Genomic DNA, 27,822 nt, shown 5'->3' with positions numbered 1-27,822 from the left:
TGTCTAGCAGAACCTGTAGGGGTGGCGCTCTGCAGCCCCTTCCCATGCCATATAAAGGTGGTGCCACCTTGACTCCCTCAGAACTCTTCCTTGTAGATAGTAGTAGTAATATCTTTAGGGTTAGTTAAGTGTTAGTTTATTGTTAGCTAGAGTAGTTGGCTGCTCTGTATGATGCCCTCAGCAGGAGTCAAGAATTGTCCATCATGGAGGGGGTCACCCCAACAGCGACTCCGGCACCAGGTGTTTGTTGTTCAAAGGACACATTAAAGAGAGGTGCTCCATCTGCAAGTCATTCGAAGTGAGAACCTCGGTGGCAAGAGACTTGCTGTTGAAGCAGCACCTTCCAGAACAGGCCATAAGGCATGCTTCAGCACAGAGGTCCTCCTCTGATCAGCAGTTGCCTTCGGACCTGGCAAGAGATGCCTCTCTGCATTCAGGCTCTGGCATTTCCCCCAGGAGGACAAGGGGTCGTTCACCCTCCTCTGGTGTCGCAAGGAAAAGGTCCCATAGAATGAACCAGAGCCATTCCAGAGCTTGCAGAGACTTCTCTTCCACTTCTAAGAGGAGTGATGACCAACACCATACTCCCTCTGGCATGTAGAATGGAGCAGATCCATCCAGCTGCTGCCCGGTACCATGTTGAGAGCAGGAAGGGCCCATGCTGTTGGCTCTGGTTCTGGCCATAGGGTGTCTGTTGATTCAGGTATTGATAATATCAGCATCAACTATCTCCATGCTGAAGGCATACCTGGTTTGCTCTCAGTCCTGGACTCTCCACTGGTTCAGGAGTTCTCTGGTGCTATAACATCTACCAGATCATCCTCCATTGTGTCCTTGGCACCTTCTGGCTGTGTTGCAGAGCATCGGCCCTGTGGCATGAGCTAGAGGCCAGGCCAGGTCAAGGCCAGGCCCAGCATCGAAGGCCCCTTCGACACTGGGACTTCCTTCGGCACTGTCGTTTTCTTGGTGGCACATCCCATCTCAAATGCAGTACCAGCCTTGGTGCCAATGCCTCCCCAGTACCCAGTGGGAGTGTCTCTTATTCAGTGCCAATTCTCCACTGCTCTTCGGCACCAGTGCTGCCTCCTTATTGTGCTTCAGATGACTTGAACTGGTAGTTTGCCACATTGGTGCTGGCTCCCCCTTTGTCATCACAGGATGTCTGGGATTCTTCAAGATCCAGATCAGGATCGTCCTCACCTCCTCACAAGATAAGTACCAGGGATCTCCCTCAGATCACTATCAGTATCGAGACTGACATCTGTCCTGCAGTAGGAACAGAGGTTGTTGGCCCAGGACCTACTATATACCAATGCCTTATCTGTATGCCCAGTGGCCTCCTTGGAAATCCTCAGATGCTCCTTGGTCTCTGAGGTCCCGCTCTTCTGTTTCCTCCAGAGGAAGATCACCAGTCCCGTCAGTGGCTCCTGTGACCACCGAATCTGTTCCCTCTGGTCCTACAGGGCACTTCCAACCAGATCCTGTGGTATAAGAGCAGGATCCATTGTTGATTCTGCAAATTACCTCCTTGTCCTCCCCATGCGTGCTGGAATCGTCCACTCTCTTGGTGATCAGGACCTCCTGCCAACTTGGGTATCCAGGCAGAATTCCTCCAGGAGAATATGCATAAACTCCTGTATGTTTTCCAACCATCAGCTTTAGGGAGAATTGCCCTACCAATAAATGAGGCTCTCCTGGATCCTGCGAAGGCCCTCTGAAATACCCCAGCTTCATTCCCCTCTATGGCAAAACATTTGGAGAAATTATACTTCATTTCCATGCCAGGTTTTGAGGGTTTCTGTTCCCACCTAGCCCCCAACTCCCTGGTGGTTACAGCAGCAAACAGCAGGGCAGGTATAAATCTACACCCAAAGGTAGAGAGTCAAAGAGGATGAACTTGATGGGGAGAAAGATTTATACCTCCTCTTCCCTGCAGAAGTGCATCGCAAACTAGCAGGCCTTGCTCTCCAGATATGACTCTGTTAACAGGGCAGCCAGGTCTGAGGTCAATGGACAAGTTCCACCCTCTGTCCCCTCTACATTGGAGTCTGCACTTCTGATGTTTGGAGCAAAGGAACTGAAGGCTATGTCTCCCTGACCGCTATATGGCCTGGGGAGGGGCTATGGCTTCAGGGTATGAGTGCTAGGCAAAGTTTTCTGGCTCTGGTGAGGCATACCCACATAAAATAAATGTCTTCATCTCATCTCAAAGAACCACAGTTATAGTCAGGTAACCTTTTTTTTCCAACAGTTTCTACCATGCTGAACCAATGGAAACTGCCATCCCATTACAAAGCCTCTCCAAGCTCTCAATATTGATCTAGAAGTACATGGTCTGTAGGTTCTGCTTTCTAAGGTTGGGCACGTAAGAGGTGAACATGCTGACCCTCTCCAATTGTCTAGACCCAAGTGGCCTAAACAGGTGGTTTTGTAGAGAGAGACTTGAAGGGTGGATTGAGTTTTCTCTCTAGCAACAGACTACAATAAAATAACAAGTTTAAGGAACAGGCACTTTTTCAGTATTCTATGAACTTTCTGCTTTTATCTAAATAGTGAAATCACTTTAAAAAAAAAAGAAAATGACCTGAACTCATAGTACAAGTATGCTCACTAGCGATTGGCAACCTCTTCTTGCATAAAGTCAATTGTACTTGAACATTTTCAGAAGTTTGTCTCTGACTCAAAGAACTGTCAGGTTCATATTTTACTTAGGAGAGAATCTTGGCAAAAACATGGACGGAAATGTCAAAGTGACAAACAAGGAGAGAACAAAGAAAGGAGGAGTTAGGACAGAATTTCTAATGAAAAAATTGTTACAGCACACTGGGTACCTTTTTAAAAACATAACATTATTGTAGTGTTTGTGGTAGTTTCCTACTCTTAAGCATAAGGGATAACTTAAATATGCTAAATGGTCAGTTATTAAGGATGTCAATTATACATATACATTTGCTGTCTCTAGGGCATCCACAGCTGACACTGTAATTTTTTTGGATAGTTCTTCTACCTGTAAGAACACAATTTCCTGTTCAGTTAACGTTTTGGGGCGGGGGGGTGAAAATTGCATCTCACTTGGAAATAAGTTGGGAAATTAACTTTTGTGAACTTAAAAAATAGTATGAGAGGTTTATCAAGCCTGATACTTGTCAGCCTTTGCAGTTCTTACCAATCCTGCAGGAATTCTCATGGGTCTAATACAGGGGTGGGCAAACTTTTTGGCTCGAGGGCCACATCGGGGTTGCAAAGCTATATGGAGGGCCGGGTAGGGAAGGCTGTGCCTCCCCAAACAGCCTGGCTCCCGCCCCCTATCCGCCCCATCCCACTTCCCACCCCCTGACTGTCCCCTCAGAATCCCTGACCCATCCAACCCCCCCTGCTCCTTGTCCCCTGACCGCCCCCTCCTGGGACCCTCGCTCCTAACCACCCCTTCCCCCCCCGGGACCCTACCCCCTATCCAACCCCCCCTTCTCCCTGTCACCTGACTGCCCCAACCCCAATCCACACCCCCGCCCCCTGACAGGCCCCCCAGGACTCCCACTCCTATCTAGCCCCTCCTGTTCCCCATTCCCTGACCGTCCCCCCAGAACCTCTGCCCCATCCAACTGCTCCCAGGACCCCCTCCACCCCCTTACCATGCCAGAGCCAGCTACGCTGCCCGGGAGGAGCAGCAGGCCAGAGCACGGGCGGCATGGCGAGCTGAGCCTGCGGGGGAGGGGGGACAGCAGGGGAGTTGCCGGGGACTAGGCTCCCCGGCCGGGAGCTCAGGAGCCAGGCAGGATGGTCCCACGGGCTGGATGTGGCCCGCGGGCCATAGTTTGCCCACTTCTGGTCTAACAGATGGAGGCTAATATATATTTCATTCATTGCTATTTCCCTACATTGAAAATATTTGATTGTTTACCCTTATTCACTTTTGCCCCATTCTAGAATTTACAGAGTAGGAATAAAGGCTGTTCATAAAGAATAAAGGTTCCATATCATAAGCATTACACTGAAAATAATAGGAGACAGGTACAGCATAACATCTGGCTGACGGAGGTAAGCCAGGAAACAAGATATCTGACTCATATATGAAAATATGTTGTTTATTGCAATGTGTTAATAAAACATTCTGCTCTGGCTATCAGAAAAGAGAATGGTGGGGGATAGTCAATCAAGTTTAACTCAGTAGAGGCATTTTTACAAATTTCTGCTCTAATGCTGGCCTTGGGGACAAGAAGAACATAAGAAGGCACCATGTTTCACGCTCTCTCTCTCTCATTAAATTAGTTACAGGAATCTATTTTTCAAGATTCTCATACAACTTCCTGATGTAGAAAGTGAACTAGCGAAATGTTTGTTCAGGATTTTGGCAGGCTTCATTTGCTTTCTCAGACCATGTCAAAGTTTTCCTCCACTTAATTTATATCTTGATTGCAATCTTATCTTTACCTTTCACCTCTTCAACAAGAAAAATCATACCTTTTTAGTAACTTAATTGGACTCTGAAATGATATCTGTTCAGGAGATAGATCCTCTTTTATACTGAAAGAGAACACATTTCTCCAAAAACATCACATTTTAAAGACATAGTGTGATTTGTTGGAATACCTGCAATATAGCTACTAACAAGGATATCCCCCCATCAATTTAGTGCTAATGAAGTTGTTGACCCCTTCAGTCTTCCTTATATTATGTTTTAGAACAGCGTTATAATTTTCATAGATCTTGGGACATTTTCCTTTAATATTTATAAATGTGAAAAAGATAGGATCACTTAATTTGAGGCAGGCCATACAAGTATAGTGATTTACTAGCAGAGAAAATATGAATTCCAAATATTATTTCAACAAAATAATAACTATATTACCCAACTTTCAACAGTACCACCCAGGAGCCTTTTTGTTCACAAGAACTGCTAAGTGAACTCTGGTATATATCATCTCTAATAAATATTTTCCCCTATGATCGACTACATAAGACTCTGGGGATATCAGAGGTTTATAGAAAATAAACTGTTTAAGAAGGGACAGCCCAACAGCTATACAGCCCATTTTGATGAGAGATTTTTTTTGCAAGGATTTAATTTCTCTACATCAATCTCTACAGAGCTCCAAGCAATAAAGAACGTGTGGTCAAGTATTCCATATCATTATTATTTTGAAAAATGAAAGACAACATAATAGTTTAATTATACAAACATACAAGGAAGAATGAAATTCAGAATCTAGAGCACATCATCTCTGACTCTCCTAGAGATTCCAAGACCTGACAACAGATGGGTTTCCTTCAACTTTCCCTTTTAAAACCTCTGATCTGTTCATTCTTGTCCAGGAGGTAGTGGACCAGAGGGCCTTTCTGAGACTTCTAAGAAGAACTGAATTAGGTGTGAGTTGTGGAGGAAGCAGCTGCTCTCATGGATGTGCAAGGATGCTATAGGAACAAAATGGGGAATTGCTATTGTACCAGCATCCTGCCAGTTAGCTGAGGCCAGGGAGGCAGAGGAGGGAACAGGAAAAGGATGGCGTGCTGTAGAGGATGCTACTTGATATTGCCAGTGGATCTCATCACACTGAGCATGCGACCAGATCACTGAGTTTTACAGGTGGAAAATATTTCCTTCTAATTTTTAAGATCAGTCTGATATTTTTTATTGACATTTTCTGTAGGCTGTACATAAACTTACAGATGTTTGACACCCCAGAATGATTGAGACATTGGCACAGTAAAGAAAATTGTCTGCAACAGCAGAAAATAGAAGAATGTAGGAAGCGTTTTTGTTTTAAAGTGATAGTATAAGCCAACCAGTGGATGATAGACTGTGGTTTCAGTGTCAAGAAGCTATAAGAACTGTCTTTAAGAACCACTTCTTATCTCCCTATTGATTTCCAGAATTCTCAACTTCCTGAAAAAGTTCACACTGATAATCACATAATGTAGTCATACAAGTATACCTGATTGGCCGGGAAGACACTGGTTTCCAGAGCAGAAAAAATAATCTAGTAATTAAAGCGTTCTTTCTTTCTTTCATTCAGAAGAAAAGTTCCCTTTCCAGACAGTCTCTCTAGTAATTCAACATTTTTCTTTCTCTGACAGATATAGCTGGTTAGGGACATTTCTTATTTAATAAAAAAGTTTGTCTGAGACAGCAATTTAAGAAAATTCAAGTCAACCAGGGGGGAAAAAACCCCTAATTTATTACAGTAAATAGAAACTATTTTTAATTTTATCTTAAAGTAGTCATTACCAAAATGCCTTTTTATTTGCAATAAATGTTCACTCACAAATGCCGTCATTCTGGGTTTCAATAATTTGACCATGTGCAACAGCCATGTCAGTCTTGTATACAGACACTGAAATCAGTAAGGTGAGCGAGCATCAAATAACATCATATTTCATGCAAGAATTCAAGAACCATAGTCTTTAAAGAATAGCATTAGTCCTCTTTCCGAGTTCTAAAGGCCCTGACAAGTTTTTCTTTGGGGCTTTATGAGTATTCCCATTGTGAAAAACAATGCCTTAAAAGAACTTCAGGGATGCTTTTAAATTCTCTCTTCAGAAAGCTATAAAATAATTGAGTATATCTTGGATGAGACCTTATATTTCTGTATATGATAGATAATTTTATTTTGAATTAAACTTCTGATGAGCTAGGTGAAAATAAGTCTGCTTATAGCTAAGTGTTTCATTTTGTACTTACTCAGATAAGGGCAAAATCCTGTAGCCTAAGGACTAAAAGATTTGAACCAGAAGGAATAGAAAGTGGTTGCATTCTGCCATATCTGAACTGTCAGTACCTTGTATGATGGTGATTTTAGATGTTTGTAGAATCAGGCCCTTAGAAAATGTTCCTCTGTGGCAAATATTTGAGGCAGAATCCTAGTTATCGTATAAAAGAAGCATGATTGCTTAACCACAGTACCTTATAAATTATCTAAAATAGATGCTATACCTAGGAAAAAAGGAATGAGCTCATAGAAGAGGTTCTTTTTCTAAAATACATTAATATACTGAGAGGAAAAATAAACTGTTAGTAACTGTCTATCAGTTGTTTCCTCTTCCTCTTCCTTTCAGTTGTTGTGGTGATTATACTTGCCCTAGATTTTTTTTTTTTTTTTAACACTTGGATTATTTCCATGTCTTGTGACTTACCATTGACCGGTTTGTGACTAAAAATAAAGCACCAAACTAGGTCTTCCTTGAGATGGGGGCTGATGAAATATTCATGTAACCAAATGCATCTCAAGTCGTACTGCTGCGATCAGAAGTGTTAGCGAAACAGTCATTTTCTGAATGACACACTTGAGTAAATGTTTAAGACTGAATTAATTACAGGTGATGGAATAAATGACACTTCCTTTTCTTACTTGCCGATATCTGTATAAAAGTTGTTTATTAAACATGCACTAAAATGAAGTTCATGCATCTTTGACTCCTTTCTCCTTGTTTTCATCCTCCTCTTCCCATCCTACAACTTAGGCTTGCATTGACTCTAGTGTATTACAGGGCTAGACCAGTGTCTTGCAATTAAAAGATCATATTGTTGTTGGAAAGGTAAGAACATGAATTTTGGCAAATGGAAGTGCAGGCCACAGCTGTGAGAGTAAGGTGACAAGTTGTTGCATACATACAGTGATTAAGAATTGCTTCTTTTAACACTGGCTGTTAAGGTCTGTTTGCTAAGCTAAAAACTAAACTAAAATTATGCAGTGCTAACTCAAACTTATTTTAAAATTTTAAAATAAAAAAGGAAAAGATTGGAAGTCCCTGCAAAACACCACCTGTTGAAATGGCTAAACACATGGCACGCGGTGACTATTGATTAGCATGCAAAACTTTTTCATTTCACTGAATGTCATCCTCCCCTTTATGCTGGTCTGTTTGTTTCATCCACCGTTGCATCTTGTCACCATAAATCCAAGACAGTAAGATCTTTAGAGTAGGGAGTCCATTTTTATTTTACATTTGCACAGAAGCTAGCACAGTGAAGTCCTGATCCCTAGGCACTACTATGCTATAAATAAAAACAGAGTTAAATAATCCTACAAATGTGTTCTAATAGACTAATTCTAGGTTTTATCATAGATTCTTTTTTATATACAAATATTGTTGATGCACATGTGTTGTATAGGCCCAACAGAGAATATAGGTGTTATCAGAACCACCTCATGTTTGTTGTATGTTCTGGTTTTATTTAGAATATGGACACTAATGATGCAGGTTCTGTGTGTTGAGATGCATCTGTTTCCCTGTGATAGTCTGTTTTCTGCTGAGTGAACACGGCAAGTGAATCTCTAGGAGAAATTGTTTTGTTCAGTGAACATGATCATTTTTGCAGCATGTGCAATATTTCATCAAAGCATGTCAAATTTGCTATAGATTATCTGATTATTTAAATTCATAGTTTAAGGCCAGGAAGGACTGTTAGATCCATCTAGTCTGATCTCCTACAAATCACGTCACTCAGTTACCTCTGTACTGAGCCCAGTAACTTGTGTTTGACTAAAGCATGTCTTCCAGAAAGGCAACCAGTCTTGATTTCAAGACATCAGGAGATGGAGAATCCACCATTTCCCCTGGTAATTTGTTCCAATGGTTAATCCCTCTCACTGTTTAAAAAACGTCATGCCATATTTCTAATTTCAGTTTGTGTAGCTTCAGCTTCCAGTCATTGGTTCTTATGTCTTTCTTCGCTAGATTAAAGAGCCCATCCGTACCTGGTATTTTCTCCTCGTGAGGGTAATTATATACTATAATGAAATCATCTCTGACTCTTCTTTTTGACAAATTTAGCAGATTGAGCGCTTAAAATTTCTCACTGTAAAATTTTCTCCAGCCCTCAAATCATTGCTTGTGGCTCTTTTTTGCACCCTCTCCAGTTTTTCAACATCCTTTTAAAAATGAAAAAGAAAGGGGAAGTATACTTAGATTTCCAGAAAGCCTTTGACAAGGTCCCTCACCAAAGGCTCTTACGTAAATAAGTTATCATGGGATAAGAGGGAAGATCGTTTCATGGATTGAGAACTGGTTAAAAAAGACAGGGAACAAAGGATAGGAATAAATGGTAAATTTTCAGAATGGAGAGGGGTAACTAGTGGTCCCCAAGGGTCAGTCCTAGGACCAATACTATTCAACTTATTCATAAATGATCTGGAAAAAGGGGTAAACCGTGAGGTGGCAAAGTTTGCAGACAATACTAAACTGCTCAAGATAGTTAAGACCAAAGCAGACTGTGAGGCACTTCAAAAAGATCTCACAAAACTAAGTGACTGGGCAACAAAATGGCAAATGAAATTTAATGTGGATAAATGTAAAGTAATGCACACTGGAAAAAATAATCCCAACTATACATACAATATGATGGGGGCTAATTTAGCTACAACTAATCAGGAAAGAGATCTTGGAGTCATTGTGGATAGTTCTCTGAAGATGTCCACGCAGTGTGCAGCGGCAGACAAAAAAGCAAACGAGATGTAAGGAATCATTTAAAAAGGGTAGAATGGAGAATATCTTATTGCCCTTATATAAATCCACGGTACGCCCACATCTTGAATACTCCGTACAGATGTGGTCCCCTCATCTCAAAAAGGATATAGTGTCATTAGAAAAGGTTCAGAAAAGGGCAACTAAAATGATTAGGGGTTTGGAACAGGTCCCATAGGAGGAGAGATTAAAGAAGCTAGGACTTTTCAGCTTGGAAAAGAGGAGACTAAGGGTGGATATGATAGAGGTATATAAAATCATGAGTGGTGTGGAGAAAGTGAATAAGGAAAAGTTATTTACTTGTTCCCATAATATAAGAACTAGGGGCCGCCAAATGAAATTAATGGGTAGCAGGTTTAAAACAAATAAAAGGAAGTTCTTCTTCACTCAGCACACAGTCAACCTGTGGAACTCCTTGCCTGAGGAGGTTGTGAAGGCTAGGACTATAACAGGGTTTAAAAGTGAACTGGATAAATTCATGGAGGTTAAGTCCATTAAAGGCTATTAGCCAGGATGGGTAAGGAATGGTGTCCCTAGCCTCTGTTTGTCAGAGGGTGGAGCTGGATGGCAGGAGAGAGATCACTTGATCATTACCTGTTAGGTTCACTCCCTCTGGGGCACCTGGCATTGGCCACTGTTGGCAGACAGGATACTGGGCTGGACGGACCTTTGGTCTGATCTAGTATGGCCATTCTTATGTTCTAATGTGGTCACCAAACTGGACACAGCATTCCAGTATCAGTCTCACCAATGCCATATACAAAGGTAAAATCCCCTCCTGCTTATACGCATTACTCCTCGAGTATTTTTTTAAACCAACTTTCTAGTTTAGTAACCACTTCATTCCTCCCCTGCCTTACCTCTCCACCCCCCTCCATTCCCCCCTCCCCCCACATACTAGTGGAATGGCATAAAGGGGCAGTAATGGGGAAAGACCTAATGTTTTACTGTACAAGATTTCACATCAATTGCTATGGCTTCCAATAAAAACTACAGCTTCTGTTTATCCTGAATTGGCACCACAGTATGTGCACAGATCACGTAACACATTCCCACTGGTTTAGAAGAGAAGTATAATCCCCAAATTGAGAGGTCTTTTAAAAATTTATACTTACTGATAATTTCTGGAAAAGTGTTAACACACTTGTCCTAAGGCTAAAATTTTCAATACTCAAATTTGGTGGTTTTGCTTTTGAAAATTATGGGGTTGGCTCTCTATTGTGGGGGGAAATGCAAGAAAGAGACTTAAAATTATGGTAGTAATAATTTAATATGTAGCTGCCAGATACAGCTGACACATGAAAGCTCTCTGTGCTAAAAATGTAAGACACATTCATGACTCTATTCTAATAATGTGGTTTTACAAGTTCAGCATCTTTCTTGGTGTACCTACGGAACAAAAGCAGAAGGAAAACGGACATTTGTAACTTATTCTTACAGTTGTCAAGAATAGGAAAATATTTTGTGAGAGCCCTTCTGCAGAGACCAAGGCAATGCGTTGAAGATTTCTATCATTTCTTTCAGAATCTCTAGGTTCCTACTATTCAGGGGGATTTTATTTTCCAAAAGACTCCACTGTTTTGCGATGTTCACTGCATAATTAGTTTGAGTAATTTATATTTTTCACTGTGTAATTTGCTAATTATCTGGATATTTGTATGTGTAATTAAATTTATTTATAAAATTTTAGGTTTAAAAGAAGTCTTATAGGGTACATTTTTCCAAAAATGCTATCAGTATATGAAAGTTCATCTACTTGCATGGGCAAAAAGCCCCTTTATTGGAGTATTCAGAAAACTCACGTGACTATATAAAACCCCAGCATGTGTGCACACATTCTGCAGCTACATTTTCAGAGGAGCTGCTGTGTTCCACTGGTCTCAACAGTGCTCTCTAGAACAGTTGTAACTGTCCACTTGCTAGTCCTGCTGTGCCAAGCAACTTTTTGGAAAAGCCTAATAAGCACAAGCAATAACTAGCAGTTGATGTCTTAACTATAGCCTCATATTTAATTGTACTAGGACGTAATTATACATTTAAAAGGCCACTATACACATTACCGGCTAGCTCGGAAATACAAGAGCCATGCTGAGTAAAAGAGCAATCTTTGTCAATTGCTCTATGCATCTGAAGTTATAGGATATTGCTATAGCTTTACATACATATATGACTCCTGGGGGGGATTCTGTGTGACTGCACACCCGCACAACTCTCCCTACCCCGAATTCCTGTGCTTCTGTGCAGAAAACATCAGGGAAGACACAGTGGGGCCTGGAGGAAGACGGGGGCAACAATGTGTGCAGTTTGAAGGGGGATTGCTCCCTCCAAACAGAGATGAGGTGGGGGAGGGGCACATGGGGTTACCTGCCACTACCCCCCCTTCATTTTTGCAAGCGCAGTGCTGCCCAGCTGAAGGAGGCTGTGTCTGGGCTCCTCTGACCTACATCTGAATACTGCTTCCTGGATCCTAATGCCAGTCGTGCTCCCCTTCTGTGTGCTGGGAGCCTTCCTGTTTTCTGTGCAACAGTGAATGCCCTTGGTGGGGCTGGGTAAGGGAAGGGGGATGAAGGGTTGAGGGGAAGAGTTAGTGGGGAAGGAAGGAGGGGTAGAATAGGGCAGGCGGAGGGGAATGTGGGAGTGAAGGGGGGATGGAGAAGAAAAGGAGATAGGAGAATCGTGGGGGGAAGTGGCAACCTGGCATGCGGCATCCCCTCGGCAGCAGCTGGGGGTCCCCCATTAAGCAGGCCTATCGAACCCTCACCCTGACAAGCCCTACCCCTCTACACCTGGATCCCTCCAATGAGCCCCCCACATCCAGGCCCCCACCCCACTGATTCCCAACCAGCCGCACCTGGACCCTCATACCATCAAGCCCTACTTCTCCAACACCTGGACTCCCCCGCCGAGCTCCTCTCCCTACACCCAGACCCCCCCTTGCTGAGTCCCAACCATCTTCACCTGGATCCCCTGCAGAGTCCCATTGTCCCTGCACCTGAACCCCCCAACAAGCCCCTGTGCATCCAGATCTCCCACTGAGCCACCCGCACCCAGATTGCCCCACACAGAAACCTGTAATACCCTGTCAAGAATCCAACTGCCGTGGAGCAGGCAGCAGAAAGCACTACTGCATGCTAAAATAGATGGAGAATGTGACAGAGAGTAAGTGGAACAGGCAGAAGAACTGAGCTAAGGTGGGAAGCTAACAGATGGTAGAGCTACTTCTGCTCTTCTCCCAGCCGCCCTTTGATCTGAGAGGGAACCTCGGTAGTGCTGATCCCAAATGTTCAAAATCATAAATCAGGCCCCCAAAAGTCATGAGTGGCTTACTAATAATAATATAAAAATAATAAATTTGGGATTCCTTTTGTTTGATTTCTGGTTTTGAGCTTTCAGGCTACATTTGGTTTGTGTTTTTAACCTTTTCTCCACAATTATGAGGCCTAGAAACTTACTTTTTTTTTTAAATGGAAACTGAGATTCTTCTGCAGTCACATATATCTAGGTGCTCAGGCATTAATTAAAATATAAAATACCCTCATGAGACCCTCAATAAAAATCACAAGAATTGGCAACACGGGAACCTCCACTGGCTCTTCCTCCCAACCCCATGAGAAAAGGGTACTGGCCACCTATCACATGTGTGTGGGAAAGGACAGCGGGGGTTCTCTCCTAGATGCTGGAAGGAGTGCAGATGTGGCTACCATAACTGCTGCAATCGCTCCAGGGATAACAGAAAGGAGGGAGATCGGTGGTTGCACAGCTTCATTGCTAGCTGGACATCCCCTTCCCCACCTCAGCCCAGTTGCTCTTGACCCTCCTACACCACCTCAGGTTTTCTATTATGTTGGTGAAGCCATCGTACTTGGCCTTCCCTTACCAGATGCAGGCCCCTAGATATCCCCCAGGATCAGACAGCTGATGCCATTGGAAGCAGCAGTAGCGGCTTGTTGTCTTCAGGCATATGCTGCTGCCTTCGGTACTTCTGCTGCTCGCCCCTCACCCTGCTCCCAAAGCATGAAACTAGGTGGTGGCATGGGTTGGGTGGGGCTTCTGGATGCAGAAGAAAAGGGAACCAAAGGGCTAAATTACTACTGCTTGTTATTAAAGTGATCAAGAATGGTCACTTACACAGCATGACCCTCCTTTTTTCAAGTGATTTTAAGAAAAAAAATAAAATGAAGAGTAGTGCAATGAGCAATGTGACCCAGTTTGGCCTACCTCTTAAATTTTATTTAAAAAAAAACAACCACCCTAAACTTGTATATTGTGACTTCCATGAATTAGGGAAATAGGAAAACCTGTGTCGTGAGTTTATATGAACCTGAACTAGATATGCACTTTTCCATTAACAGGGAAAAGGGTGGTTGCCTTGTTGACCCTTTTAGCTGGGTCAGAGTCTAGAGTGCCTTTCAGCCATGGAAGCACTTATAGGCTAATAGTAACTCCCTTTGTGATATCTAAACATAATTTGCATAAGTATTGCTTTATACAAAATAAAAACTAACTTTGGTAGAATATATGAAATTATTTTTGCCTCAGATAGAAATTTGCAGGGCTGTAAAGATGTGATAATTTCAGTGAGGGAGATTTCCAATCTCAATTAATCATGTTGTAAAATCCTACAGTGCAAGAAGTGTATGTTAGAACCTGCCTTAAAATTAATTCCAAGTGAGTGAGACTTGGTAGGTCAGTGTAACACAATGGGTTTGAAGTTACTAAATCATTAGCGCCTTTAATTTCAAACTGTTGCATGGGGTTTTAGCTAAGAAACTCATGTTTAAATTAATGGGGCAGGGGGTTTCATGGCAAAATGCCCAAATGCTTTGGAAACTGCCTTTTTCTTTTCTGGGAGAAAAAAACCCCCCAAAGCCCATGTAATATGGGTGTCATACAAGTAAAGCAAAATTTGAATTTAGCTCCTCCAAACAATGATTCACACAAGGTTTGTTGGTGATTAGGGCTAAGGCTAAGCTTGCCAACAGTGTCCCAGCATTCATCCACCCCACAGACAGTGAGTGTGTAGTAAGTAGTGTTAGTGGTACTACAGTGTACCAAGGAGCTGGACCTGGCTGCCACCAAGGGAACAAACACAGACAAACCCAAGCCTGTGTGGGCACCAATGAGAATTCATTCTGACCACAGATAGTATACATTAATGCACATATTTATGTAAACTTCTGTTCTGTAAGTTCTACATAAAAATTACCATCAACTGTAGAGCAGCCACTAAAATTTGGATCACCAATTCACACAAAATGGTTCCTAGATGTATCTCACAGTCACCATTTTCAATCTCATACACTACACCACATATTTACACACACTAGTGCAGAAATACTTACAAAATAATTTATGAAAACCACCCAGCCCTGTATTATCATCCAAACACATGAATGTATAACCATTTAAATGTGGTCAGAGTGAAGTCCAACACTGGTTATTTGGGATACTGGTGGAGATACATGGATTGTGAATGGTGGAAGGGAGGTAGCTGAGGGAAACTGAGAGAATGTAAGACCTATCTACCTAACCAGCTTCCATGCTCTGGAGGATTGATTTTATAGAGGTTGTTTAGGCAGTAGTGTAGCAGTGTCACTCTGAATAAGGAGCCCTGTTGAATACACATTTTGAAGTTGCACTTTAACCATAGACTGTAAAAGAAAAAGCACAATAGCACATAACCATAGCTGAAATCTGTCATAATACAAAGGGCTTCAAAACAATTTACATATCAGTAGAAGAGTATGACAGAACAGAATGGACACATGTTTTAAACTTGGGTGCTTAAAATTAGGCACATATATCCTTATTAGACATCTACATACAATTAGCTTTTACATAAAAAGTGGCCTGATTTTCTGATGTGCTGAATACACACACCTCCCACTGGAGCAGGCTGAGTAAAACTCCCATACACTCTTTCATCATAGTCCTTCAGTTTTAAAGGGGTTTCTCTTGCAGTTACAGAAGCTGTCCTGTAAGTAAACCAACATATAAATGGTTCAGAGTCATTACAGTGCTGCCTGAGGGAGGCAGTTTCTGCCACCTCCTTGCTGCAGAAGAAGGGTTGAGTTTATAAACATACATTTCCCCAGAAGAATCCCGTTTACATTCCTAGGCAAAGTGCATTTTTAGGAAAAGCCCCCTTTTGGCCTATATCCAAGCACTCTTTTTTACCAAACAGTCTTCTTGTTGCTTCATACAGAACACCTGTCCCTTCCCTATTGATGGGACTGCCAGATTTGGCACAATGCTAGCACATCTGTGCCTGGACTAAATCCACTTTAGCACAGCAACTTCTAACTGCGACTTCCTGTCCTCTGGTTTTCTAAAGAAAGTGAATAGTGGGTTCACGTGGGGAGGAAGGATGGGTTAGGGGTTGAATAAGAGATTTGCTGCCAGACAAAAGCTAAGAACAGGTTAAAAATAGAGAGCATAAAGCAATAAAGGTTAGAAAGGTGTGCTATTCCCCTCTCTACTGCACCTACACAAAAAGACAATTCCCCCATTGAAAACCTCAAGGAAGGATAATAAAGGGCAGTTTTCCCACCTCTAAACCATGTCTCCCCCACTATCACCATCTCTTGGGAGTGCTTATGTCAGGGCAATTTCCATAACATAACATTAACCAAGTATAGAGGAAAACAAACATTTCCCCTGTCCTCTTTTGTTAAATCAAACATAAAAATCCCTAAGACCTTTCTTGGGTGTGATACGTTTCCCTTGCTTCTCTTCCCTACCTGTACTAAGGGGAATAACTTTGTCACAAGGTGTTAGCGTTAAAGCTGAATGTACAAAACAGGTTGGTTCTCGCAGAGACCATGGCAGTGACGCTCGCTGCCTTAGCTTGTGTCAACGAATCATAACTAAGAACTGCCTTCTTTTAGCTGGCAAGACCACTGTGGAGGAATTCTATTAGCCAAAAGTCTGTTCCCTTGCTCTTTAGAGCAGGCTGCAAAGAATACCATTGTTTGCTGGCCAAGCAAAGCGAGATCTAACGCTCAATTCGGTGGCATTTCTCTGTCTGTCTGTCTGTTATGCATATTGATTTTGTGCAAAGGAACCCTGACTGGAGGTGTTGCAAGCAGAGGATGCGCTCTGCTACCCCCTACTGCTGGCTACACATATCACACGTAGCAATGTAACTGCCTGGGGAGATTTTCTGTAGCTTGGACTCTAACAGAAATAAGTGTCTTACAGAGAGGAGTTGTGGGGGAAGAGCATAGTATGTGGGGCTGTAGGGGAAATAGAGGCTTGTAGAGTACAGGGAAGAGTAGTGGTAGTGGGAAAATAAGAGCGACTGGAGGAATGGGGCAGTAGAGATAAAGAGGGAAGGAAGCAGGGACTCAGAGAGGAGGAGGAATAGGGGGCGGAGTGGAGGTGATGAGGGAAACAGGGATCCAGAGGGGAGTCAGGAGAAGGAAGTGGACTTGGCAATGATTGGGGGATGAGGTGATGAGGGAAGTGAGGATCTAGTGAGGGAACTGGGTGGGTGAATGGGGAAGAAGAGACCTGGGGGGGCGAGGGGAATAAAGACACACACAGCCCTGGCACATAGTAGTGAGGGAATAGAGGACAGACACAGCCCCTGGGTGTGGGGGAGCTGCAGGGAGTCCCTGAAACAGAGGGGGATGGGAGGGTGGTGCACAGGGTGGTTGTAGGGAGAATGGAGGGATGCAAGGAGCCTCTGGGATGTGCAATAAGCTTGGCCTACAGAAGCTACAAAGTTTGTGTCTTCCCCCTCATTTGTAATTTTAAGAAAAAATTCAGCAGTTTTGTAGTCTTTTTAAGAATGTGCTAGTCCAGCAGCCCACCATCTGAGAGACCAAGTACTATAATGACGTCTTAGCCCAGAAGGACAAAATATGACTTCACTGTTTTTTTAGCTTTTATAAGCCAAGATAGAGTTTTCTACAAGGTCCCAGTTGGGAGCTGCTGAAATGTGATCCTGCAGTCATAGTCTTATACTGTAAGCAGTGCCTATGTTTCCTTCACCTTGGCAGGTGGTATCAGAAATCTGGTGCTCCAAATACAAGTTTCTTTTGCTTACATGCTAACAGATCAGGTGCTCCTTTTATTTTCTCTTTCAAGTCTTGATCGCCTTGTGTACTTTATTTTGCCTTGTCTCTTTTGCTCACTGTAGGCTCCAGTTTCAGAACTGAGACCTTTGTCTTCTTTTTCTGCCCTCCTAGAAAAATGTCTGTTTTCTCGAGATGGTTCCCTTTTATAATTTCTTTGCAGCTCGGTGTGTTTCATTTCTGATTACATGAGGGATGTCCTTACTCCCATTTCCCCTGGTCATTGCTGATGTCAAGAAAGGGATCATTCTTTTAGTGGATGCCAGAATGTACACTTACAATTACTGGCAAAATTCTTAGACATCCTGGGGAATGCTAGGTATCCGATTATTCTGGTATATGCTGTTTCTTGCGCTTGCTACTTCTCCGACACTAAATGTTTTTTCCTGTTTACTTTTTTTTTTTTTAAGATAAATTGCTTAAAAATCCCAGGTCATATTGACATTTTATCTGATATCCCTGTGATCTTTTTCTTTGTCTTATAGGGTATGTCTGCACAATAGCTGGGAGGTATAATTCTCAACTTGGGTAGATGTACATGCACTAGTTCTGCTCAAGCCAGTGGGCTAAAAATAGCAGTGTGGCCATGGAGGCTAGGGCTAGACGCCTGAGTACATGCCCAGGGGTTAGGTGGTGTTTACTGGGTTTTTTTAATCCAAGCTTCTCCTTTACTACAGAAGATACTTAGCTAACAAATAATTTTATTTCGTGTAATAATACTTTGCTGTGGTCCAGTGATTAGGGTACTAGACTGGAGCATAGGAGAATGTAGGTTGCAAATTGGCTTCTTCCACTGGCCTGCTTTGTGACCTTGGGCCCATCCCTTCTTCTCTGTCTCGATTTTCCCATCTGTAAAATGGAGATGATACTTTCCTCTGTAAATTGATTTGAGATCTATGGATAAAAAGCTCTTTATATGAAAGCATATGAATAAGCCATGGCCTTTATCTTACATTTTATTGCTTCGTTAATTTTGCTAGGAGTGTATTTAAAAATCTGTCTGCCTTAAAATAATGTGAAACAAAAATTCCTGAGTATATGACAAAAAACTCCTCCAACTTTTCTTTTTAAAGGGAGAAAAAGTTAAACATCCTCTTTACTTTTCACTGTGCTGTTCAGGATTTACATTTCTCTCAGCCTGGATGATGAAAAGAGTAGTCAAAATTTTTTGTTTTACCACATACTTTCTATAAGTCATGTTATCACATACTCAGGTTCTTATGAGCAAGCATAATACTGCAATGTGTTGCTTACAAACGCCGCAGGGGAATATATAATTTTGTTTTATAAAAGGTTTCCATTGGAAGTTTTAAAAGAAATTAATTAAAACAGTTCTGTTGGTCTTTAGCTTTTGTTAAAGCTTATTTTTACAAAAGCTAAATTTTGGTTCAAACTGTTCCTGACAATACTCCTTAAAACTCTGAATTAAACACTCCTGTTCTTATCTAACACAAATTCCTCTTTTTTTTTTCTTATCTTGTATTTTCATGGTGAACTGCAAGGTGACATCCTAGATGAGGTACACCCATTCTCCAAGCTTAGCTTTCTTTTTGGTGAAGTCTCCCCATTCTTTCTGCTCAGCGACAGAGAAGGACCTTCTTGCATATAAGACAGAGAATGAAAAAATTAGAGAGTCTGTCTGAAGATTTGCTTAATGTGTGAAAAATCCCGTGTGGCGATTGGCTGCATAAACCTGATTGACAGGTTGTGGGGGTGGGGAGACACCATCTGTTCTGGATTAATGTAATTAATTAATCACATCTCTATGGCAACGAAAGCAATTGCTTACCTGGAAAAGCAATAGTAAGCCCATGCAACCTTAATTTGGCCCCCTCATGTGTCTGTATTATAATACAGTCTTTAATTACCATTATCATCTGCTATTTTTATTACCTGCTTCATTCATGGCACAGTTTGGACGGTACTCTCTGAATGAGCTGCTATTCTATATATTTTAATCTTCATAGTTCCATGTGTGGCCCCATGCCTTATTTACTGCACACGATTCAAACCCTACTCTGAATACAGAATTAATCACTTCCTGGTGAGCTTTTTTATAGTGCTTATTCCTATAGTATCTGAGTGCTTCACAAACAATTAATTTATCTTCATAGTACCTCTGTGAGGTGAGGGGGTGGTATGATCTCCAATTTACAGATGAGGAAATGAGGCAGAGGGATTAGGGTCAAAAGTTTCCACTAATTTTGGGTGCCCAATTTGAGAAACCTGGGGCCTGATTTTCCCCAGTATTTAGCATTGTATAGCACTATATGTTCAAAGCACACCTCTCAGTGACTTCATTTGCATCAGCACTTCTGTAAATCAACCCACAAAGGTCTCGTGTTTGGCACCGAGAAAAGAAGGAACATACTATTAGTGGCCAGCTGTGAACATTTTAATTTAAATGACTTGCCCAGTATCACATGGAAACTCTGTGGCTGATGCAGGGATACAACCTTAATCATAAGACCATCCTCTCTCTTCCTGCAGTTCCTTGTCTCATTGATTACACACCTCCAACTTCTGTGAGAAATGAGGCAGGGTCCTACAGACAGCAGTTTTATTCACTACATGACATCAATTCATTCCCTGAGGACCATCCATTCTGTGAAAAAAGTAGTATGTGGTTATGTAATTAAAGACCTTAATGTTCTATTAATGTAGTTTTTTTAAATGTTATTTCTTACTTTAAAAAAATTCTATCACATGGAATCATACTGACTCTCAACTTGGGTCATCAACAGCGTTCGGACCTATACATCCACCTGATAGGCCTCTACCATTTAAGTTAACAGAGTAACAGCTAGCAGAAGTAGACTATTATTTTTTATGTGGACAAGGCACTAGACAGGGATGAGACACTTTGCCTGTGGTCTTCACAGCCCTGTATTGGATTATTCTCACTGAAGACAGAATCTTCAGAGAATTTACCTCCAAACTCTAACAAGTGTCTGCTGAGCATGTGTGAACTGTGAATTTTCAGACATTTTAACATGAGCAAATGTGGTTGAATATTCACAGGGTCAGCAAAAGGCATATCCCTGGTACCAGGGCAACCCCTTGCCAAATGTCAGGACCTTGCTCCAAAACATGGTGGTGATAGAGGTTCTCAGTTCAATGGCTGTAATAAATTTTTCAATATGAGCAAAACAACATATTTTCCCTAATGTCATTTTTTAAATGACTGAAACTTTCAAATAAAATTCAGCTTGAGGCAGACACCCAGCATGGAAAATTCCAGTCTGAACCATGTCATTTATCAAAGCTATAAACAGCTGAACAACAGTGTCTGCCGTCTCTGGTTATAATAATAATAGAATTAATAATCAATAATAATGGAAAACCTTGTTAAATTGTTATCGTTTTTTCTATTTCACTATTATGGTTCATTACCAAGATACCTAATTTTCTTTTTTTATTTAGAATTAGCCTGTGCTTCCAGCCTGTCATCTAATAATGTCATAACTCAATATTTTTGTTGTCACCACCTTAGTAGAATTGTTTTGTTATACACACTAGTTTGTGCTATTCACAGAATGCTGCACATGAGAGTGATTCCTTAAGGAAGTTTCTGGGTAGATGTAAACATACTGCTAATCAATGACTGGTGGTAATAAATAATGAACCGGCATATAACAGTTCAAATGGACTTGTGATCAAATTTAATAATTGTAAAAGTTATTAGTGTGAAGAGGTTTTACATTTCAGAGCCTTAGTATTAAAATAAAGGAGCCTTATTACTGCTTAGAATGCATTCTAAAATGTATTTGTTTAATAAAATCATTTTATTTTACTAAAATGAAATCAGAGAGAAGTAATATCATACCTGCCAAAAGGCCTTATTGGTTTCATGGATTAAATGGTAACATTTCGCTTTAAGCCCAGCCAGTCTTGATTAAGTACTTACATTTATTGTTCTTTCCTCCTCCTTCCACATCACAGTATGAGCCAGGGTGATTATTGTAGCTTTCATTTAGGAGAGTGTTCTGCGTACCTGAAACTCTAGAAAATTGTCCTGCTGTAGTGAAAAGGCAGAAGGTTATGGCAAACTGCCTTTCAACCCATAAATCTGTACAGCATACATGTACATTTAATTTTTGACATTTTATTTTAATGTATTGTAGGATTGCATTGATGCAGGCTGGTGGGAAGGAGAACTCAATGGCAGGCGTGGAGTGTTTCCAGATAACTTTGTCAAGCTTCTTCCCTCTGATTTTGAAAAAGAGGTAAGTGTAATTATTTCCCTCTGTTTTGCTTTATCATATAGGATAAAATTTGAGCTGAAATTCTGCTCTGGATTTCTATGATTCCTGCAAGACAAGTTACACTTACAAAAAATTAAACAAAAATGGTTAGGGAAAATGGCATTGCTGGATAGCAGCAGCAGCATCTATGACTGGATTGTTCATGGCTTGAGGCCATATTGAGTAATTTCTTGGAAGGTATTTTGCTGGCCCATAAAACCAGTCATCCAACCTCTGCTACCTTATTTTTAAAGCCCTCTGTGCCACATTCTCAGTTTATCTGAGACAGAGTGACTGGAGATCATGGTGTAATTTGCTTAGTTTTTATGGTGTAATGATGATCAGAATCATTAACATGTCTACAGTGTGTGTGATACAGTATGAAACATTAGTCTACCAACTGCTTAGACAGATGTCATTTTGTCTTGCCAGCAGCCATAATTCAAAGCACTCTTCCAGAAAGAAAAGGATGAAATTCTAGCATGTGTTTGAAAGAGGAAAGCTAAACTTGTTTTATGACATGTTCGCTTGAGCTCTGTCAGAATTCATTAATTAAAAAAAAACAACAACTGTGGGTAAATTCTTTTTGCCTATTTTAAAATAGGCAAGGTTATTTATTTCCCTAACACCATTTAGAAATCCTAACACACTTTCTGAGAGAACTTGATAGATTCCTCCTCTCTAAGAAAACTGTCCCATTTTCAGGAAACTCCTCTGTCATCAGGGTGATACTGTGAGCTCGTAATCAGGCTCTTGATTTATAGTTCAGAGTGATTATTATGTAAGCCATCAATGATAAAATCAAGAGACACTCTCTCTCAAGGACTGACAGTAAAATTGGATGCCAGATTAAATAACTTTGAAACCTTGATAAAGAAATCACAAAACAACTCCCAGAAGCTACCACAATTATTGAAGATGAAGGTGAAATTTATGGCTCTTGTGAGAGCAACAAAAACTCTTTCACAGAGTAAAATGTCATTCCACATCAGAGTGGATAGCCTGGAAAAGAACGAGGCCTGGTTATGAAAAGATGATGATTTCAAGAAGAGGCAGAGACCCTTGAAAAAAAATATGCAAGGGAGTGAGGAATGGGGTGGAGTGGGGGGAAGAGGGAGTGGGGAAAGGGGGGGGGGAGTGGGGGAAGAGGAAGTGGTAGAATAGGGAAGGGGTGGGTGGGGGAAAAGGTTGTAGGGAGGGGGGAAGAGGGAGTGGGAAAGAGGGTGGAGTGGGGAGGGGAAGGAGGTAGGGTTGGGGGAAGAGGGAGTGGGGGAATGGGGAAGGGGGTAGAGTGGGGGGAGAGGCAGTGGGGAAGGGAGGTGGGGTTGGCGGAAGACAAGGGGAATGGGGAGAGGAGGAGCAGGGGGCAGGGACCCATGGCGAGGCGGCTGGGGGGGGCAAAAGTTCTTTGTGCCCAGGTCCCCAGTAAATCTTAATTGGTCTCTTTTGGTGCAGACTTCCAACCTTGAGCCCTTCTAGCTTGTCCCTTCCAACCAGTCCCTGTGCCACTCCTGTTTCTTTCCCATCCTTGGCTCCTGCCCCAGTTCCAGACACCTTTGCTGATACATTTTCAGTCTGAGTCTCCTCTGCTCAGGCTTCTCATCCCAGTCTCAGACTCCTTGTCCAGCGAGGTCTCCCTCTCCTGGCTCAGTGCCAAGTCCCAGTCTGCTCCCTACCTCACAGGCCCGTTCTCCTTTCCAGCCAGTCCCCGTTTCCTCTTCTCAGCTATTTGTCTGATCTGTTTCCTCCCATCACCCCCCTGACACTAGTTCCTAGTCACAGGCTCCATCCTCAGGCTCTTCAGCCAATCTTGGACTCAGCCAACCCCTCCCCTGTTCTTTGTTCTGGTCTCTTTGCCTATCCAGTTCCACTTTTTGCTCTCCCCCCATTTTCTCATCCAATCTGTGTCCCCCCCGTCGCCCGCAACCAACTGACTCCAAGGCCCTCCAGCTCCCACTCCCAGTCTCCTGACCCAACCAATCCCAGCATCCCTTCCCCACCCCCCCAGCTCCCAACTGCCCCCACTTAACCAATCACAGTCTGCCCCTGCTGCTACTAGCTCCCAGTGTGTCCTTGTCCCAGTCTCCCCCTTCCACCTCCCAATCAAGGTTTCTCTCCCTTCCCCTCTAGTCCCAGTCTTACCAGACTCCTTGTCCCAAAATACTTCTTTCTCTCCCTGCTTTTATTCCCCCTGTATTCGAATCAGATGGCTTCCTCTTCCACTCTGCTTGGGCATGAGCTGGGGGGACTGTGGGGGGGGAGGGGGCGCAGAAGAGGCCAGCACTGAAAGCACAGGAGAGGCAAGCTCCCTGCTCTCAGCTCCAGTGTCCAGCCCCACCCTGACCCAGAACAGCCACTACAGGGAAAGGCTTTGAACCCCCTTAGCCTTGGGCTGGAACATGCTCAGTCGCTCTGTGGGGATGGTGCATCTGCCGTCCAGTCACATGTGAGAGCTGTGAGGGGATGGACCATACTCAGTGAGAATGGGATCTTCAGAGATTGTAGATGTTTAGCTCTATTAAATCTTTACTGAGCACATGTGAACTGTGATTTTTATTTCAAAGGCTTGTAACTTGGCTAAATTTGGAGGGGGGGGAATTGTTGAACTTTCCCCCAAAAGATTCAGCCTGGGGCAAACACCCAACAAGGAAAATTTCAGCCAAAAGGATTAAAGTTTGAGAAAGTTATAAGCAACTGAATACACGGTTTTATAATGGGTAGTATCAGGCAAACTTAATACGCGGTGCTACAAGCCCCACCTATAATAAAGGGTGTCCTGATCAGTGTTCCTCAGTCAAGAAAGTAGTGGCTTTTACGTGGGGCCATTAGGTTGCAAGTGATTAACCAGGAATAATAGAGTCATCCTGAGGAATGAGGAATACCACATAGAGAGAGAGAGTGTGTGTGTGTGTTTTATATCTATCTATCTATCTATCTATCTATCTATCTATCTATCTATCTATCTATCTATCTATCTATCTATCTATCTATCTATCTATCACCTCTCTAATAAAAACTATATATATATATATATATATAGTTTTTTATTAGAAGAGTTTTAACTCAAAAGCTTTGACCTTTTATTCTAAGTGTGGGAGTTAAATTAGTGTGTCATATGCCCCGTTTGATTTTGCATTCACTCCAAGGCATTTACAACATCTGTCAGTATGATGCGCACGCGCACACACGCACAAAAGGAAAAACGACCCACAGCTAATCTACATAATAGAGAAGAAAAACAGATCTGGAACCAATTCAGTGATCATATTTGTTAAACATGTAAAGTGTTGCAGTCCTGTTAGGAAGGATGGTGATTGCAGAGAAAATAAATGATGAATAATTATTCAAAGATGAATAATGGGCTGTTGATGTGAATAATTAGCTTCATTTCATCAAGCTTGGGAAGCCTTAATAACTGTGCTTGAAGATGTTCTTCACAAATGCGATAACAACCATATATTGGCAAATGACAAAATGTAACCTCTAGAGTATTTCCTGTGTTCTACATTTATGCTTCAATTTAGTGTAAGAAACATATTTCAGCTCTTGGATTGCCTACACGTTTTTCAAAATGGCTTTGGATATTTAAAAGATTAAAGCTTAATTGCAAAGGCTACTTCAGTATATAAAAGGCCATTGTTTTCAGTGATTGTAAGCCACTTAATGCTGAGCTTTTATCTAAAAGACATTTCAACTATAAAAATAGTAAAGTGGCATATTATTTCTCAATTACATTTTCTTTCTTGAAAGTCTTTTAAATGAATTTAGTACTTGTGAAATGTGTGATTGACAGGCCTGGAATCTGAAGACGTGTAATTCTCATTGTAAAGTAGCATCTGATTACATCAAATCTTTCTATGAGTTCAAGTGTTTACAAGCAATCTCTTTTCTGCTTTTCCTTGATTTTAGAGACCTAAGAAACCACCACCTCCATCAGCTCCTATCATCAAACAAGGGTCAGGTAAGGTGTTGTTGCTCTTATATAATATACATCAGTTAAACACATTCCATACAGAACACATGTATTTTCAAATTTGTATGGATGCCATCAGTATCAAAGCCAATATGCAGAAAGAGTCTTAATTACTAAAGTAGATTGGATACAAGATGCAAAAGAACCATGAAAGATTGTGATATGCTTGCTGAATAGATTGTGAGTGAACTGAAAGAGGACACATGCCAATTCTTATTTGAAAATAATACATTAGAAGATTTATCTTAAATATTATGGTTCATTTCAAACAGTTAATACTAAACATGAAACTTTTGTTCTTGGAATTTAAAACAAATTGTGATGGTGCATAAAGTTAAGCACATGCATACATTTTTGCAAGGTCAGTGTCATAAATTTAGGGAATATAAACTGTAGTAGGAAAGTTTATTAACCTTTCACCTGCAGGCCCCATCTGCACTAGAAATACATGGCCTTTTTCCTGTCCATTTGCAACTTAGGCCTCACTCCTGAAACTGGATCTGCATGCATGCAGGAGTCAAAATGTGTGGATCCAGTTGCAGAATCAATCTCGTAGTTTCAGTTTCTTGTTTATCCATATTTTATAGGTAGGCTTAAGTACACTATTAACCACAGAATCATGTTCAAACTGATTTAGGGGACAACCTGTGTTGTAACCAAGTTCCCTGGTATATCTGCATTTTTACAACGGCTAGGTCCAAAGCTATACTACTGCAGCTGAACTGGAGTTAACTGTGGTTCATGGTAACACAACACAAATATGATTTACTTGCCCAGTGTAGATTAGGCATCGCCATGTTTAAACATGTGGGTATAAACATGTTTTTAAAACTCTTATCCCTGCTGTGGAGAATGAGGAAGATTACCTGCTTGATGATATTCTGCTTGAGTACACAGAGTTAAATCAAAGGAGGCTGTTAGGGAGAACAAGAAAGAAATACATTATTCATATTATTTTCTGGGTAAGCAAACTGTGTTTAAACGATGTTAGAATGAACCATGATCAAACCCAGTTAACCAAAACTAGTTTTCCTTCTGTAGATAAGACCTTAGGGTAAAATTTTTAGAAGCAACTATGTTTCAGTGGAACGTACGCAACTAAGTTTCTTAAGGTGCTTTTGAAAATTTTAGCCTTAAAGACAGAATTCAAGTTGTGTTTAGGTCATAATAACTCAGAATGAATGGGATGGTCTCAAAGGCCTCGTCTGCATTAGTGTTTTTCCCCTAAAATTTCCCAGTTGTTGTCACAGTGATGCAGGCACTTGTGACAACAAAGGACTTTAATCACTATTTTCTATCCCCCACCTCTTGGTTAAAAATCTAGTGGCTTCTCTACAATCGCACTCCCACTGTTACTTACCACCACTGGGAAATTTTAGGGTAAATAAGCAAGTATAGACATAGCCAGTCTAGTCAGGGTTTTCTACCTATTGTTATCTGTTCCAAGTTTGTGTTTCAGTTCACTAGTGTATCTGATAGTGAATCAAGGAACTATATTTGAAATTTAACTCAATCAAGCAGTTGTTTCTATTTGTTTAATCATGCCAATGGTTCACTTCTATGTCTTGAGACACTTAAAAAGAGATTTAATTTTAAGATAGATTTTGTTATTCAGATGATCTACCTGAATCATTGCTCACTGAGAGCAGTATAATTTTGCCATCTAGTGGTGGTTGCAGTGTTAAAAAAAAAATCAGCAATGCTTTATCCATAAATGAAATTATAATCACAGCTTTGTTTTGGAAAAACCCTTTAAAAGATTACATTTCTGTTTATATCTCGGCTTCAGGTTTCTCTTTCATAAAATGGTGAGAATAATAATTTTAGCCTGTATATAGCCCTTTACATACTCAAAGCACAAGGTACTTAGTCATCAGAATAGCCTTGCGAGATGGACAGATAAAGTGCAAATTGAGACACGGAAAAATGAAATGACTTGCTCAAGGCCATTTGAGTTGGGGGCAAAAGCCAAAAATGAGAACTCAGGTGTTTCAGGTTCCTAGTTCCAAACCCAATCTACTGACTGGACCATGCTATGTATCTGCAAGAAGTCTGTGAATGTTTA

At 41.4% G+C, this 27,822-nt stretch overlaps 1 protein-coding gene across 4 annotated transcripts in view; it reads left to right on the top strand.

Annotated features, from left to right (window-relative positions):
* The window catches only part of SH3KBP1 (SH3 domain containing kinase binding protein 1), a 339,518-nt gene that overhangs the window by 274,121 nt on the left and 37,575 nt on the right, over nt 1-27,822 (top strand). For all 4 annotated transcript variants that reach the window (XM_073356811.1, XM_073356821.1, XM_073356827.1 and 1 more), the window contains 2 exons: nt 21,665-21,766; nt 25,694-25,745. In XM_073356811.1, the coding sequence (XP_073212912.1) occupies nt 21,665-21,766; nt 25,694-25,745 (154 nt within the window). The remainder of the gene's footprint in view (nt 1-21,664; nt 21,767-25,693; nt 25,746-27,822) is intronic.

Source organism: Lepidochelys kempii, chromosome 1, assembly GCF_965140265.1.
Source record: "Lepidochelys kempii isolate rLepKem1 chromosome 1, rLepKem1.hap2, whole genome shotgun sequence".
Taxonomy (NCBI): Eukaryota; Metazoa; Chordata; order Testudines; family Cheloniidae; genus Lepidochelys; species Lepidochelys kempii.
The sequence above is the reverse complement of the archived record's forward strand: the minus strand, read 5'-3'. Positions and strand labels throughout refer to the sequence as shown.